The sequence below is a fragment of the Colossoma macropomum genome, unplaced genomic scaffold (genome assembly GCF_904425465.1).
Source record: "Colossoma macropomum unplaced genomic scaffold, Colossoma_macropomum, whole genome shotgun sequence".
NCBI lineage: Eukaryota > Metazoa > Chordata > Actinopteri > Characiformes > Serrasalmidae > Colossoma > Colossoma macropomum.
Window position 1 is genome coordinate 29015991 of NW_023494800.1, and position 17018 is coordinate 29033008.

The 17018-nt window shown below is 42.9% G+C and overlaps 1 protein-coding gene across 5 annotated transcripts in view; it reads left to right on the forward strand.

Moving 5' to 3' along the window:
- ppp1r26 (protein phosphatase 1, regulatory subunit 26) overlaps window positions 1-17018 on the forward strand; it is a 23127-nt gene continuing 6109 nt past the window's right edge. For 3 of the 5 annotated variants that reach the window (XM_036587484.1, XM_036587481.1, XM_036587483.1), the window contains exons 1-2: window positions 1-124; window positions 3096-6580. In XM_036587484.1, coding sequence (XP_036443377.1) covers window positions 3165-6580 — 3416 coding nt within the window. In that variant the 5' untranslated portion in view covers window positions 1-124; window positions 3096-3164. Of the gene's footprint in view, window positions 125-3095; window positions 6581-6743; window positions 7451-17018 lie in introns of those variants that run through there. The other 2 variants (XM_036587485.1, XM_036587482.1) reach the window with 2 other exon arrangements.

The window sequence follows — 17018 nt, forward strand, 5'->3', positions numbered from 1 at the left end:
TGTCTGCGCGCGCCCGCTCGGCTCCGTGTGGACACCGAAACATTTTTACAGAAATAATTCGTAAGAAGAGGCTCTTCGGAACCGAAGCGCAGCGACGCGGCCGCCCCAGCGCTCCTCCAGGCATGTATGTGTCCTTTGTGTGTCATACGCCGCTCATAGTAGCCGTGTCGTCTCATAACCTTTCCGAGAGACTCGATACAAAGAGGCTGGCTTTCTCGCCGGCTCGAAGTCGAGAGGCCCGGCAGACTTCTAGCACAAGACGGTGTGGGGAAACCCGGACAGCGTCGCTGGCTGCCTCGCTTTCGCTCCTCCTCCGCGCACATTTCATTCAAACTGTCCTTTTCTACGCGCATGTTCGTCTCTAAATTGCTGAAAGTTTGTCTGCTGGAGCTCCGGCGGCGGTTTTCGATGCGCTAGAACGTAAACAGCGGCGGGGCTGGCCGGCCGGGTGGCCGCCGGAAGCTGCATGCTCTGCGGTGTCTCTTAGCAGCGCTCGCCGGCGATCGGTGCAGCCTGAGCCGCCAGCAGGCGCCGTGGACATGCGCTGCCTCGGCGGTGGGGGTCTGGAAGGCGAGGCGTGAATTCGACAAAGGAAAGCGGGGTTTGTAGTGGACTAGAACGCTTCGTGTCACTTCAGTGGAGCCGCTAAGGGGTCTCTGCCTGCTTAGGGACCCGCTTTGTGGATTTTTAGCTCCGATATTCTGGTTTTCGTGCGAGGAGGCGGCGGCGGTTGTAGCCGTTTCCATAGCCGATGCTAAAAGCTCCTTCGGAGGCTTACAGCGAACACAGCTAGGTTATGTAGCCTCAGAAACGCAACGTTAGCTGCCCTTTAAGCGTTTAAGTGGGAGGATTTTAACGAAACTTTGTTTTTACTCGTCTTTTCTGACATTTTAAAAAGGATTTATATTAAATCAAACCATAAAAACTGGTTTTTGGTCACCGGGCTCCGCTTCATCAGCGAACGGCCGCTAGCATTAAAAACCGCAGCTGCTAATTTGCTTTCGATTCAAAACAAACCAGGTTGGCGGGGTTTCAGCGGAGCGCGCGGTACACCTGCCCGGTTCGGTGCGCGCATGGAAAGACGGTTCGCTAATTGGGCGGCTGTGACGTCACAAAAACGCCTGCTTATTGAGTGAACGGTTAACGTTGGGGAAAAAATGTTTTTAATACTTTGAAGGAGAATTTCACCAATTTTTAAAAAATTTCTGCATAATTCAGTGGTTGAGATGTTCATTCAGAGCGGTTTGGTGTGAAATGGTTGATTTTAGAGACCCAGATTTCTTTACAGTGGTGGTGATAGGAACCAGGGGTCGCCATGACTACAACACAAATATAGACATTTTATTTACTATCCAGAACCACCGGTGAACCTACACGAGTCTTCTGAGTTTATATGGATGTTGATGATGGAAAATAGTGATAAATCTGAAAACTAAAATTCTTGTCTGGTTCCTGTCACCACCACTGTGAACAGTTCTGACTCGGTAAGTTTCTCTAGAACAGAGTGTTTCACACCAAACCACTATGACTGACTTTGTTGACATATTAACCAGTTTAGTTAGGCAAAATTTTGGAAGATTTAGTGGAGTTCCCCTTTAAAGGACCCTTATCTTACACTTTTTTTGGTGTATGTTTATTAACCCAGGTGCACTTATGACATTGCTCTGCTGGTGCCCCTGTATCACTGATGTATGTAAATGAGCTGTGTTCTGATTGGCTGTGCATCATTCCAAAAGCACTCTGAACTGAAATGCCTCTTATAACTTTATTGTGAGTGGGTGGGGCCAAACGGCTGAAGGTGGATATATGTAAATGAGGTCACAGAAGCAGTGAATTTTAAATCGGGCAGCCTGGTACCTGTGTGTGTTGTGAAACCGTAACACTTGATGGGGGCTTTCCCTGATATGGGCCCTTTAATGATGATTTATGTTCCAGGTCTTGAAGAGAACATACAGGAATGGGCTGCACTGACCATTAGTGGTCATTAAAAGCCGTTCTATGTATGTAATCAGCACTGAATGGTCATTTTAAGTGTGAAGATTAAGATGAGTGACTGTTCATTGTTGTGAATAAATAAAATTCTAACTCTAATGGTGCCTGTTATTGTCACTACACAGTAGGTATGGGTGATATGGCAAAAATATAAAATCTCGATGTACAATATGTATCAAGATATTTAGCATTGCACAGTTTTGTTAAGTTGGCACAGAGAAAAAAGCGGCAGCGGCGCCACATTTGAAAAGTACTGCTAAAAAACTGAATACATTGATTTTTTTTCAGCATTTTGCACACTGTGCTGCACTGAAACCAGTTTATCTGAATTAATGATGCTCTCTGTGTGTTGAAAGTTGTTCAGAATTTTTAAAGCAGTAAAAACATCCACAATATGCTCAGAAATATTGTTACAGAATTTAAGATGATAATGATAAAATATAACCATATTGTCCACCCCTGTTACATGGTAACCAGTGCTGTTTCAATTCAAAATTCAAATAGCCGGTCTGTAATAGTGCCACAGCACTTACAGTCTTTTCAGAAGATCCTCCCACTTTTAAGGTTCGTTATCTAAAGGACAGCTTGAAATATTTGGCTCAACCCAATGGGACCCAACTGCCCAGTGTATGAGAACCTGAACTTAAAGATCAAGATTTAGATTTCATGTTCAGGTTCTCACTTTTAATAGGTGTTACTAGCATTTCCAGTGATTTAGCTTTATTGTTTCTATTGTAATTACCTTCAGTTTTTTATCTGTCATGAAGACACCCAGTGGTATTGTTGATAAAATTTAGAACTCACTCTTGAGAAAATTGTTAATTGTTAAGATCTTAATTTTGCTGAAATTTTGAAAAATCAGTGGAATTATTTTTTAGCCCCTTCGGTTTGGGTCAATCTTGGACAGAAATTCCTTGAGCTGTATTCAAAATTTTGGGCCTAATTAAAGCCCAAATCTGACGGGAGTCTTTAAACCAGAAAGTCTCTCTCTCAAGACTGTGATCTCAGCATGTGTAATTCCTGACAGGACTAATGCTGTTATATCTAAAACAAATGAACATGCTGCTTTGGTGAGTGTCTAATGAGATTTTTCTGTTTTTTAGAATGTGACCCACTCGGAGGCTTAGCCACCCCCCCATGCCCCTCCACCCTTTCTAGCCTGGTGTTCTAGAATGTTCCTGAAGACGGTTCCTCCGGTGGTGGCAGTTCACTCAGAATGGAGGTCCGGTAAGAGCTTCAGCCTGCCGCTCTGCTTCAATGACAGTGCTTCAGACAGCGACTTCACGTCCGCCAGCGGAACCCCTATCCCCCACAAAGTCCAGATGATCATCGACAGCCTCCGCAGCACGCAGTCCTCCGACATGAGCGACAATGTGCAGGCCGATGCCGGCGCCCAGTCCGCCCTCGACCTGGCCAGGCACACTGGCCACAAGGCTAAGCCTCGCCATGTGGAGGCGCTTTCAAGATCTAGATGGACAGCTTCAGACTGCAGCAAGCTCCAAGCAGCTGGCTTGGTTGCGAGCGAAGGTTCTGACAGCGACGATTCTGTGGACCGAGGGATCGAGGAGGCCATCCAGGAGTACCTGAAGGAGAAAGTGGACCACCAGCGTAAAGGGGAGCCAGCCACGAGTCCACTGCAAACTCTCAAAGTCTCCCAAAGAAGAGAGCCCGACTCACCTAAACAGCTCTCACATTCCAACAGCAATAAGGTGCTAACCGCTAGTAACAATGACCAGAAATGTTCAAAAGGGATCCAACCCTTAGTGACCTTGAAGAAGACGAAAAAGAAGCCGAGCAAAGAGAACCCCTTCAGAAAAACGGATGCAGCTAAAACTTCGCCTGCGAAAGCTCCACCGTCCTCTGGAGTACGGAAAGCCTCCTCTTCTTCTTCGCTTGGGGTGGACAGAACGCCTCCTCCTCTCCATATAAAAGAGGAAGAGGAGTCATCGCTGGACTCCAGTAGTGATGACGGCATTGAGGAGGCCATCCAGAAGTTTCAGCAGGAGCAGAAAGAACGTCACGAGAAATCTTTGCATGTGAGGGAGGTGCTGGAATCCAGCAGCGATGATGGCATTGAGGAGGCCATCCGGCATTACCAGCAGGAAAAGCAGAAGCAGGAGAAACATAAACTTCACCCAACGCAGAGTCCTCTGGTGGCTATGCAGAACAGCAAAGTGCCCATCCTTCCGCCTGCAGATCGTGTTGGCGTTCAGCCACTTAAAAACCTGCCCAAGAAGAAGACCAAGAAGAAAAGTGCAGCACCTGAGAGGGAGGTAAAGTGTGCTTCTCCCAAGCCTCTAGCTGTGAGCCACTCTCTTAACTTGTCACCTACACCCAGCCTGAAGGCAAGAGGAGATGTCGTTTGCATGGTTAGAGCTGAAGAGCCAGTGGTCGAGCATCAGATCCACTCCACCCTAACGGTCAACACCACAGCTGAGCTGATGTGTGCTGAGGCCATTTTGGACATCTCCAAGACAGTCATGCCTGCAGCATTCGAACCCAACCTAAGCCTGGCAAAGAGCACAGTGGTAGAGGCTCCACTTCTCTTTCCCTCTGGTCTTCCATTGCAGCCGGATGAGAAGAGTGACGAGAGCTCTGTGGACAGCGAGGACGGGATCGAACAAGAGATCCGCAAGTTTCTGGAACTCAAGGCGAAGATGCACGAACAGCCACCAGCAGCATCACCTGTCACTTGCCCTGGAGGTCCGGTAGCTCCTAAAGTGTTCCAGAAGAAGAACGCCGACAATGACCAGAGCAAAGCACTGAGACTGTCACTGTCACGGAAGAGGAAACGCAAGGAGGAGGAAGACAGAAAAAGGCAAATTGTCGATAATTGCTGTAAGGAGGAGTCTCAGCCCAGGCCAGTAACCCAGATCGACACTTCTCCTGACATGGCATCACATACCTGCAGTCCGATCGCAGCAAGACACTCCAAGCCAAGACAGAACTCTCCCTTTCATGGACACCCAGAAGGATCTGTAACCAAGGATAAAGTTTCCAGCAGCCCCACAAGTGCTTCAAGGCCTCTGGTTTGCCCAGAGAGAAATTACAGCAGTGGTAAGAGCAGCTCACTGGATAGCGATGAAGATCTCGATGCGGCAATAAAAGATCTCCTTAAGACAAAGAAAAGGGTGAAAAAGAAAGTGAGGGACATGAAACTCAAGGCAAGGAAGAGACTAAAGCTCACAGAGACTCCTGACACCTTCAGAAAACACAAACCTGTCACAGAGCAGAAGAGCGTTCTCACTGCGAAACCCGCCAAGGGCAGCAAGGAGCTGCAAAGAGGTACTAAGCACAGGGGTCTGAAGCCCCATCAGAGCAGCAAGAAGCCTGCAGAAGCAGAGCAGGAGAAAGGTGCTGGGGTCAGGACAGCAGCGGACCCTCAATCCTGCGTGCATGTGGACGAGGACAGCAGCTCAGTGGACAGTGACGACAGCATTGAGCAGGAGATCCGCAGGTTCCTTGCTGAGAAAGCAAAAGTGTCGACTGTGGTAGTGCCCTCACTGAAGGGAGAGGATGCTGGGGAAGTCTCCTCCACAGTCACTGGGTTTGTAGAGAGGGATGTTAAAGTAGAGGAGCTTAAGACAAAAGAATCTGCTCCTGCTGGAGCTTTGCCAAGTCTTCAGAGGACAGACCCACAGCTGGAGGAGGAGCAACCACAGGAGATGTCTGTGACACCTATGGTTGTGCCGAGACTTGCCGACACCGCTGCAGCAACCAGTGAGCCTCCAACTGTCACGCGAGACAGGAGGACAGAAGCAGTGTTGGCAAGGACCTCGGATGAGTGGAGGAACGGAAGCTTGGATGCAGGAAAGGATCAGGTGTCCTTCAGGGAAGGAACCAGCTCTGACCCGTTTGTGGTGGGTTTGACAGGCACCCGGGATGCCCAGCGCCAAGTCCAACACCAGAACCTTTTCTTGATGAAGCCGGAGAACTGCAGCATGACCGATGTTAGGGAAGCCGCTACGGTGGACTTTAGAGACTTGTCGAGTGGCCTTCAGAACAGGAATAGAATCCCTTTAAGAGAGGTTATTAGCACCGTGTGTCCCTCCCCTGTAAAACACCCCCTCAGCACCCCCTCGGAGATGCCCAAGGGAGATCGGTTGCACTCGCTAACCCCTGAAAGCAGGACAGATTCATTCTACCTGCACAGTCGGGTAAAGAGGCCACATTGGGACCAACCACCTTTTCTTTCCCCCAGTGCCCCTCACCCCACTAACCTGACCCCTAACGCCAGACACCTGTCCTCAAACCCTCCTCACCTGTCCCCTCACCTGCCCCCTACCCCATCCCACCTGTCCTGCGCACCCCTGCCTGCTGCCCTGTCCCAGCCACGAATCACCGCAAGCGTGGTACGCCTGCGGAGGGACCAGGCTGCGGTCATTCCGCTCTCGCCACACAAAACCAACCACCTGCAGCTCAGAAACAGGCAGGAAGAGAGGGAGAGGGAGAAAGAGAGGGAAAGAATGAATGATGGGAGAGAGGATGAGGATGAGGAGAAATGCATAGATGAGACAGACGTAGAGTCAGGTGAGGAGAGGAGAGCAGAGCAGCAGAGACTAGATAAGAGACCGCAGCGTTCCACTCAGTGAGTACAGACATGCACCACCTCTTTCTTTCTCTCTCTCTCTCTTTCTCTCTTTCTTTCTCTCTCTTTTTCTCTCTCTTTTTCTCTCTTTCTTCTAATAAAAGTGAAAACAGACTAACATGAAAGGGCCAGCATAGACTCATGTGTTTCCTTCCACCTACAGCACACTTAAAGGGGAATGCCAAATTTTCTGTGTTTGAGATAATTTTAAGTCATTCAGAGTCTGAAATGGTTGATTGTAGAGACTCAGATGTCTTTACAGTGGTGGTGAAATGAACCAGGGGTCGCCATGACTACAACACCAATATAGACATTTTATTTACTATCCAGAACCACCAGTGAACCTACACGTGTCTTGTCAGCTTCATATGTTAAATGGTGATGATGCTAAAATAGTAATAAATCTGCAAAATAAAAATCTTCCGGTATTGAGCTCTACATGGTACAGCAAAAAAGTTTGTGGAGTTCATTTTTCTATTTGTTTTTTTTTTTTTCCCCACATTACAACAGTTTGTCCACGTGTGTTTGAGAATTATTATTTCATTATTATGATATTATTATTATTTTTTTTTTTTATTATTATTTAAAAAATCCCAACATTATTTGCAGGCTTCTCTTCAAATCATTCTGTGTTGAGAATTTGGTCACTGAAATGGGAAAATGTTAGTTTAAAATTGCAGTCATCGTTGCTTGTATATCCAAAAAATAAAAAAACAGAAGACTTACTTTGTCATTTCAGTCACTGTTCGTGAGAACCCGCCCTGTTTGTGCCTCCCCACCATGATTGGATTTTAATTTTGAAATCTGTTTCAGGCCAAAACCTTCTCAAAACTATGATGAAACAACGTCCGGGGCATCAGGCAGCATCTTCATAACCATTTCATGTAGTAACTTTCTGTGAGGGAGCTTTTAGAGGTGGACGTCTGGTTCCTATCACCACCACTGTGAACAAATCTGACTCTCTATAACAGACCAAACCACACTGAATGTTTTAAGTTATAAAATTGTAGCAGAAATTTTGAGAAATCAGTGGAGTTCCCCTTTAATTTTGCCCCTCTCAATTACTTGATGAGCGCTTTCAGACGGACGCAGATTGAAGCAGAAGCTTTGGGTGCCGTGGCTCTGCAGGCTGCGTCAGGTTTGGGTCACTTTAACCGCAGGCTGACCGGAGTTCGCCCAAACTCTTCCCTTCCTTTGAATATTTTTTGCAATTATTTGTGTTTTTTTTTGTACATTATGGATCTAAGGGAGCGTCACACAGAACTTGTGAGTGTTCTACCATTTTTCTTTTTATATGTATATCTATATATATATAATGTTTGTACATTTTCTGAATATATTTAAATGCTCTCATGATGTCTTTAAGAGATTGAACTTGCCTTTGCATTTTTCTGGTCTGTTCTCAGAATCGGCCGTGATGGTTGCATATGAATCAAAGGTGTTTTTTTTTGGGTTTGATTTAGTTTTTTTGTTCGTTTTGGTTTAATAATACTGAATAATATCCCTTTCAGGTAAATATGAATTCACTCATTTCATTGTTAACAGTAAACAATGGTATTAATGAGAACAAGTTCACCAGTGTTTTTCATAAAACCTCAAAGCAGTGAATAACTCACAGAAGAGATCCTCTTTGGGCCTGTTCACACTTAGTGTTCGCATCAGTGTGGGGTGATCTGATCACAAGCGGGCAGCGAGACGTGCGGTCCTGTGCCAAAGTTTTGGCACCCCCAGTCAAGTTCCACATCCTGTCAATGTGAAGATAAGTTCCTCTACAGAGAACACAATGCATATTTTAATGCACGGTTATTGTTTATTTGCTGAATTTACATAAAAGCATGCAATGTGGCCTGTGCAAAAGTTATGGCACATTTTTATATTTTATGTTTTCATCCCCCCCCCAATATGTTAAACCGCAAATAAACAGACATTGTGCACTAAATTGAGTTATTTGTAGAGGATGTGTTGATTTGTTTTCACTTAAAAAAAAAAAAATCAACAAATCAAAATGATGGTTGATTTCTAATTTAACTTGGGTTTTTAAATGTGTCTCATAGTTTTAGAAAATGAAAATAGCAGGTTTTACAGAGAAATGGTGACAGATTTAGAGGAAAGAAATTTAAATAATAATAATAATAATAAAACTATAAATAACTGAGAACTTTCTAGCTCAGGCATTTCAACCTGGGGACCTTCCAGGTCAAAGTACTGCGGAGACAAGCCTTTACCCTCATCTGACATTCTGAATTCAGTTACTGAAGGCCTTTCTAATTAACTACTGAGCTGAATCAGGTGTGTTTAATGAGGCAGTGTGCTGAAGTCTGCAGTGCTTTGGCCCACAATGACTGGAGCCTGAGACGTGTTCTAGCTTGCGCGCACGAATGCTACAATCTGAAAATTATATAAAAGCATTAAAAATCTGTATTTTAGTCTCATTATACTACAGCAAACAGTGTACCGGATTGTTTACAGACCTAGATATTTTCGGTACGGTTCCTTTATTTACATAACTGCATGGAAGCCTTACACCAGCTGTGAGCAGAGAGATCCGGAAAAGTGGAGCGGAACAAGCGCAGGTGGACGTGCCTGAGCTGGAAAGTTCTCATATATTTATTGTTTTATTATTATTACTATTATATAAAAGTCTTTAAATTTAAAGTTACTGTTTTATTGTTCTTTAAATTTGTTTTATTATTGTTAATTATTATTAAAATTTCTTTGTTACTTTAAATTTTCTTTTTCAATCACTTTTCATGGCACGAATTGCTAACGCAACTTGCAAAAAACGAGAGATCAGCATATGAGCTTCGCTGCTTTCCCCTCTGCTGTGATGACGCAGTTTGTTAAGGTGGTCCTTCAGTGCTCCCGGGGGCGCTTCGGGACCCCAAGTATTCACACTGCAGGCGTTACATGGTGCTGTGCGTCCCTGATCGCCCACGAAAGTGGTTTGAGTGATCGGATCTCTACTTGTTGCATTGGTCCCCATTCACACCTGTACTTAGCGCTGTCCACTTATGATCAGATCACCCAGGATGCAGGTTAACGCCAGGTGAAAATGAGGCCTTAGTGCAGAAAATCAGCGTCAATTATCATTCAGCAGGACAAATATCTGCCCATCATAACGACTGCACTGTTTCTCGCGCCAGAGAACTTAAGGATGAGCAGTCTGCCTTTCTGTAACACGCACACATGCATACTATTTGCCTTTTTCAGGAAGTGAGAGTAGTTATTCTGGTGAGGAGTATCTTTAGCTGAGAACCGAAACGCTCCTGCGTGTGCGCAGCAGAGGAGCTGTAGCTCATTGACATTCTGGACCCTCACGCCTCCTTCGTCCCTGCACGATGCGTCAGCTCCTTCACGAGGCTGAAGGGTCCTACCTGGCCTCATTTGTATGCGGCAGGCCGTTTTGCTCAGTTTCGCGCGTTCCCTCAGCTCTACCTGATTCAGATCAGCTGGACGATCAGCTCACTGAGGTGAATCAGGTGCGTTAGAGCCTGGGCTGGAGTTGGAGAACCCTGCAGAGGAACATCTGAGTAAGAGTGCAGAGGGGTATTTCACAACCAGATTTATGGAATGTTGAGAAAACACCATTCAAGTAAAGAAGAGACTGTTCACAGTGGATCTGTGTAGTGTTTATGTAACGTTGGGTTTGTAGCTTAAAATGCTATGACTGACCGAATTTGCAACCAAATACCCATGTGCTGACATCACAACCACGACTAACTCGTGTACCACGTCCAGTGTTGAAGCCTCTGCCCAGGCAAGACAGATAGTCTGGTGTTCTTGGCCTAATAAATAAGCCCAAATTTATAGAAAAATGAATCGTGTTTTAATCACAGTTGCAGTATTTGTCAGAAAAATCACAGTGAAGTCCTCAGTACACTTCTTGTGAAATGAAATTCTCGAGGGTTGTGCGAAGCCGAAAGCGCCTTCGCGACCTTACAAGCTCACATACTTTATGCGGTTTCGTGTTGTGGATGCTCCACGTGACAGTATGACATTTTATGATGAGTTTCATGACTGCTGGAAAATGATTCTTTCACAGTTCTAACTATGGCGACGTTTGAGTACAGAATACTGCCACCATATAAGGTGGAACGGGAAAATTCAAACAAGAAGTTGGTGAATAGAAAGCCAACTTCAGCCTCGTCCTCTTGTGAACCTTAAATATAAGATAACCTGTATGTTTTGGTGCTCAGTGCTAGTCAGTATTACCGAATAACAGACTTAACATCTTACATTTAGGAGGTTTTCACTGTTTATTTAACAAATACACGTTTCACAGTGAAATATTAGTGTGTCTGCCAAAGCCGAAGCTCATCAAAGTCATCCATCTTTGTTTTTTGGCACGCCTCTTTTTTACTGACCAGTCAGAGGCTTTGTCGCGTAGCGTCTTCGTCCACAGAGTTCGCTCAGTTGCTTTGTGCGTGACACGGTGAACGAAGCCTCTGCGCAACGTCTGCGGTTGTTAGTTTTCTCCACAACTATGTCATATTGTTCACTAAGCCAGGCAGAAGTATGCTGAGGGCTTCAGGCATCTTCTTCCAAATTTTACAGCCTTACTTAAACACTTACATGGCCAGGACCCACTGGTGGGTCTAAGGTTTAGCTACGCATATCTATAACCTAAGGATATGTCAGCCGGTGCGCATTGTAGTCCATGTAGTTACTGACTAATAAGTTTTACTATGTAATAAGCCTGTTTTTAAGGGGTTAACAGTGTAAACCTTCACACACAAGACAATGATCATTTGGAATTAGGGACTCACTCTAAATGTTGATGTTGAGTTGTGCGCTGCAGTTGTGAATTAAATCAGCATTTCATAAAGCTGAGAAAAAGGAAAGGTCAGTTTGCGCCAGTTATGGAGGAGATAAGGGACATTCCTATTGGACTATCCTCACTTTTTTACTGTGTGATTTGGTGTGAGATGACTGTAGACTTCTTTACAGTGGTGGTGATGGGAACCAGGGGTTGCCATGACTACAAAATATAGACATTTTATTTACTATCCAAAAACAGCAGTGAAATTACACGTGTCTTCTGAGGTTTTGTGTGCAGTGTTGATGGTGAAATAATGATAAATCTGACACAGTAAGTTTTCTTTGGGGACTATTTCTCACAGCTTCTCAAACCCTTGCAAAACAGTGTCTCAGACGTCAGGCAGTGAATTCATAACCATTTCATGTAGTGACTTTCTGTGAGGGAGCTTTTAGAGGTGGACGTCTGGTTCCTATCACCACCACTGTGAACAGTTCTGAGCATTTTAGACCAAACCACTACCTCTTAACCAACGAATGATATTTAAACAGGCATTCTGAGAAATTTGTGTAATTCTTGATTTTCTCCAGAAGTCTTGTTTTGTGAAATACCCCGGTGGTCTATAATCCCTGCCGTGCCTTGTATGAGGATATTTATTAAACCTGTGGGGTTCACTCACAGTCCTGCAGCGCACCTGTTGAGATTTTTACTGATTGAACTCATTAAGTATTTATTAAGTACTCAGAACCACTGCGTTAGCCTGATGGCCAAAAGAGCCCTTCTACTGTGAGAAGCCTGACACATAGGTTTGTATTAAATGCAGTAGGAGAGCTGTCACAGTGAAAGAGAGTCAAGAGAAGACCCTCATCACGCTACTGTTGTGGAAGTAGCTCGGTATTTGACTCTGAACTTTCTCAAAGCCGCTGTTCAGCTACAATCCTAAAATTTTATGTTTTCTTATCTATTTCTGTTATTTTACATTGAATATGTATAAATATCTCTTTTTTCAACAGGTTAGACTTTAGTCATATCAGCAAAAACCCACGAGAGGAACCGGTATCCGTCTCTCAAGTGTAACATTTTGTTTATTGTTTATTTTTCTGTTTCTTTTTTTTTTAAAGGACTGTTTGTATTCTTGTACACACTGTCATTACCAAGTTGTACATATTTTTTTCTAACTCATTCAAAGAAAAAGTAAAAATGTCAATGTTTACTGGCATGCAGAACGAAAAGAGGGAATGTTTTCTTCTTTTTATCGTGCTCACACACACTCGCCTCTGCTGTTTACGGACTCTCTCGGACACAAACTCTCAGACACATTTGCATCTGCATCCTCAACCACCCCCCCCCACAAAATCAGTTTCGCAGCCGTTTCCTTCTGTTCGATTCGACCGATCGCGCGTGTAGACACCTTCCTGTGTGAGAAGAACGTTATTTATTTCGTTTTCTTTGTGGACGTGAAGGAGAGAAAGGCCTCTCGCTGGCTGCGCTGGCCTGTTGTTTTGAAAAATATGGAGCTTTTCTTCCCCTGGTTCATTCAGAGGCTGGATACTCCAACTGTATCTTTAAAATAAAAATGAAAAAATTAAAATAAAAAAGAATAATAAAGAGTGACTTTCAAACACAGACTTGTGTGTTCTGCTCTGTGTGCCTTGTACATGTCATCATACAGTAATTGTTGCGGGTGAATGCCATTGATTTTTTAACATTTTTTCACAGTTCAGTGGTTCAGATGTAATCATAGAGATTCAGAGTGGTTTGGTGTGAAATGGTTCAGCTGTCTTTACAGTGGTGGTGATAGGAACCAGGGGTCGCCATGACTACAACACAAATATAGACATTTTATTTACTATCCAGAACCACCAGTGAACCTACACAAGTTTATATGGAATGTTAATGATAAACTGGTGATAAAACTGGAATGAAAATGCCATTTCTTTAGCTACTGCATTGTTTTATTACACCCTGCATGCACCCCAACATATGTATTGTTAATAATGGTAAAACAGAGAAAAAAACAGGTTTCTTTGGGGACTATTTCTCCACAGACTGCCCTGCATATACAGTTTCCCTAGTCAAATTACAAATTTTGTTGATTTTCTAAAGAAAATAAGATGCCTCCTCTACAGACAACAGACATAAATATGTCATGTTTATTTTGTTCAACATGTTTTATTAAACAATAACTAACTTTTTGGATGTTAACTTTATTATAACTTAATTCCCATTAAGTATTGAATTAGAATCATTTTATATGTGTATCTGCAACCAAACCGGTTTTATACACTTTTAAAAAAGAGGGTTCTTAAAGGGTTCTAGAAAGAACCATGAACGCTCACGGAACCCTATGCATGATTACAGCGTTCTATGCATCATGAAAGCGTTCTTGAGAATGTGTCGTAGACCTTTTCCAAAAGGATTCAATATAACACCCAAAAGTGTTCTTGTATTGTTACGATGTCAAGCTTGTAACAACAGAAGAACGCTTTTAGGTGCTATATAGAACCATCTACAGCACTCTCCATCAATCTGAAGAACTATTTCATAATGCAGAGAGCCCTTTAATCATGCAAAGGGTTCTTTGAGTGTTCATTGTTCTTTGTAGAACCTTAAAGAACCATCTATTTTAGGAGTGTATGATTGGAAACAGTACTGTACGGTACTGTATGTGTCACAGAGACGTAGTTTAAAAATAAAGCTTCCTGAATTGTTCTTGGTTTGGATGTATGTAGAACCTTATACATTTTGCTGGAGGTACAAAAAAGAACTGCTCACCACTTCATTCACTGAGTTTGCTCATAGGTTTATGAATTAAACTTTCCACTCGGCCCAACATTTCGGCCCAAGTGCTCTTTAGACTCTGTTGGTGTATTTGTGTATGTATTCATGTGAAACGTCTTTGGGAAATTTTCTCTGTTGGGTAAAGATTCACCTTTATGTCCAGCTTTATTATTACTTACTCTGCTTGTACGCTTTAATCCGAGCTGCAGTACTGAATGGCATCCACAATAGCAAACTTAAAGGGCCCATGTCTTTCCACTTTTATGTATCTTAATCTTTTCTCTGATATTTGTGACATGTTTATGTACCAAAAACAGTCATAATTCATTTTTACTGACTCTCTTCATCCTGCAGAATCAAATAGCATGTTTTTGTTACTCTGCCTTTGAGGCTGATACATGTAAATGAGCTCTGTTCTGATTGGCCGCTCTATATTACACGCCATTCAAAACACAGTTCAAGCTGAAACACTCCTTGTAACTCCAGTGTGAGTGGGCGGAGCTAAACCGCTGTTGGCTGAATAGGAGGTTATGTTGAGTTGTTTTTTGTGACATCACAAAAACAGTGAATTCAAAATGACCTGTTTTTGTATGTTAGTTTCCATTTATGGTCCGGACTGGGGGTTGAATAGTACATTGGAACTGTTAACAGTGTTTACATCCACTTTTTTAATCAAACATTTAAAGGGCCCATATTATGTGAAACCCAGTTTTTCCTCATTTTGTCGAGATAAAAGAGTTTGTTGTACTATTTAAAGTTTCAGAATGTACTGTCCAGTCCACATTTACTTATCCCCACCTATTTAGCCTACAGCAGTTTAGCTCCGCCCATTCAGACTGGCTGCTATTTGAACTAGACACAATACAAGGCAGCCAGTCAGAACAGAGCTCATTTACATATATCGGTCTTAAAGGCACTGTAATGCCGGCCTTACACCAAAAGTCTTTTCAGTCGATTTCACTGTCACGGACAAATTTCCAATGATGGGAGTCTTGTTAGAGTTGCGTTGCGCCTTCTTGATTGTTTAGTGTGAGGTGGTCAGTCTTTCTCTCGTATGAAGGTGGGGGTCGTATGAGAGCTGTAACTATCTTCTTTCCAGTCAGATAGATGGGTGATGTAATTTAAAACCCTTATATTAGAAGAAGCTGAACTCAGTTTTTTTTTCTACTGAAAGTCGACCCATTTTTCCACAAATCTGGGCTATAAACTATAAACAGATGGCGTCTCTTCAGTGATCTGCTCTGTACAAATTATTTTTATAAACTAATACAAAGAGCGTCTAAGATTTTTGGCTTTCAGCAGTAAATTGTAAGCATATAGCAATATATGTGATCATAAAACACATGTTCTGTTAATTTGAGGGGAGATTTTACAGAAAATAAATAAATAAAATAGAAATTTACATTTGTTTTATGCAGTTAGTGAATAATTTGCCTTATGATTTGGGCATGTAAATTCAGATGGAAAAAACAAAACATACCAACGAGCATAAGAGGTTAAAACAATAATCATATTAACTTAATAATGTAAACGGTCTGTTTTAATATTTCGAGTTCACTGAGTGTAACAGTGATGTAAGGAAACGTGCAGAGGACTTATTGAAGAATCATCAATAATTTTTCCTTTTTTTGCTTTCTGTGATGTGTTTTCTTATTTCTTAATTTTAGTTCATAACACCCAATCAACAATGCTGAGTCGCTGCATGTTTAGTTGGTGTGTAAATCTTTATGTTAAGAAAAAACTACAAGTTTTACAGGTTAATTTGAAAATTCTGGGTGATGATCTGCCAGAATACACAGCTCTACAGTGAACTGGGCTGAGCCCCTGATCTTTACATGCTCAGCCAACATAGCTTCCCATCTGTAGCACTACAGAGTGGAGAAGGAAAATGGTTTCTCTGGTTTCCACTGGGTGGATGATGGGAAATAATCTCAAAAATCTAGTTGCAAATTTTGACCCTGCAAGATTGCCAGTCTTTGCAAAATCATATTCTGTGACTAAAACTCTGTGACATTGTCTTTAGGTGTGAGAGGGTGTCAGACTTCAGTACTTTAAAGGTCTTTGTAAAGTCTTCTAGTGTACGGTTAGCATTTGTCACACACTATGATTTTTCAAAGGGATCTTGCAGGGTCACTATTTGCAAGACTGCAACTAGATTTTTGAGATTATTTCTGTCACGCATCCCTCCAGCTCACAAAACTCCATCTCCCAGAACCCTCTAGGGGATCAAATGACTGATGACACATCTCAGCGCTCCAATCATCGATCTCATTCTCCTGAATACCAATCTTGTACACCTGTTCCTTCCAGTCATGTGTCTAGGTAGACTTACTATAAAGCCTGGGCTTTTAGATTAGATACTTTGTGAGGTGTTCCTTCTTTTTGAGAGCTTTGATGGTTTTTTCTGATTGCTTTCTTGTTACTGTTTTTTTTTTTTTGTTTGCCTTGAATTTTTGACTTTGTCTGTTTGTCTCTGCCCCTTTGGATTTGGTTGCCTGGTTGTTCTGGTTTTCCTTTTCTGTCTTTGGCTCTTTCTGGCTTTGACCACTGCCTGTTTCACGACCACGAGTTTCACCCAAGCCCTCGATAATAAAGCCTCACTGTTTGTTTTTTACCGCAAGTGTCTGATTCGTCTGGTTGCATTACAATTTCCCATCATGCACTTGGTGGGAATTTACCTTTTCCTCCCACTATATGGTGATACGGTTGGGAAGATACGTTGGCGGGGCGTCTAAAGCTCTGGTGGCTCAGAGAAGTTCACTGTTGGACTGAATATTATGGCAAATCATCACCCAATATTTTTTGATTAGTCTGTAAAAAGTGTGGTTACCTTATTTAACATAAAGGTTTACACATCAACACAACATGCAGCGACTCGGCACTGTTGATTGGGTGTTGAAC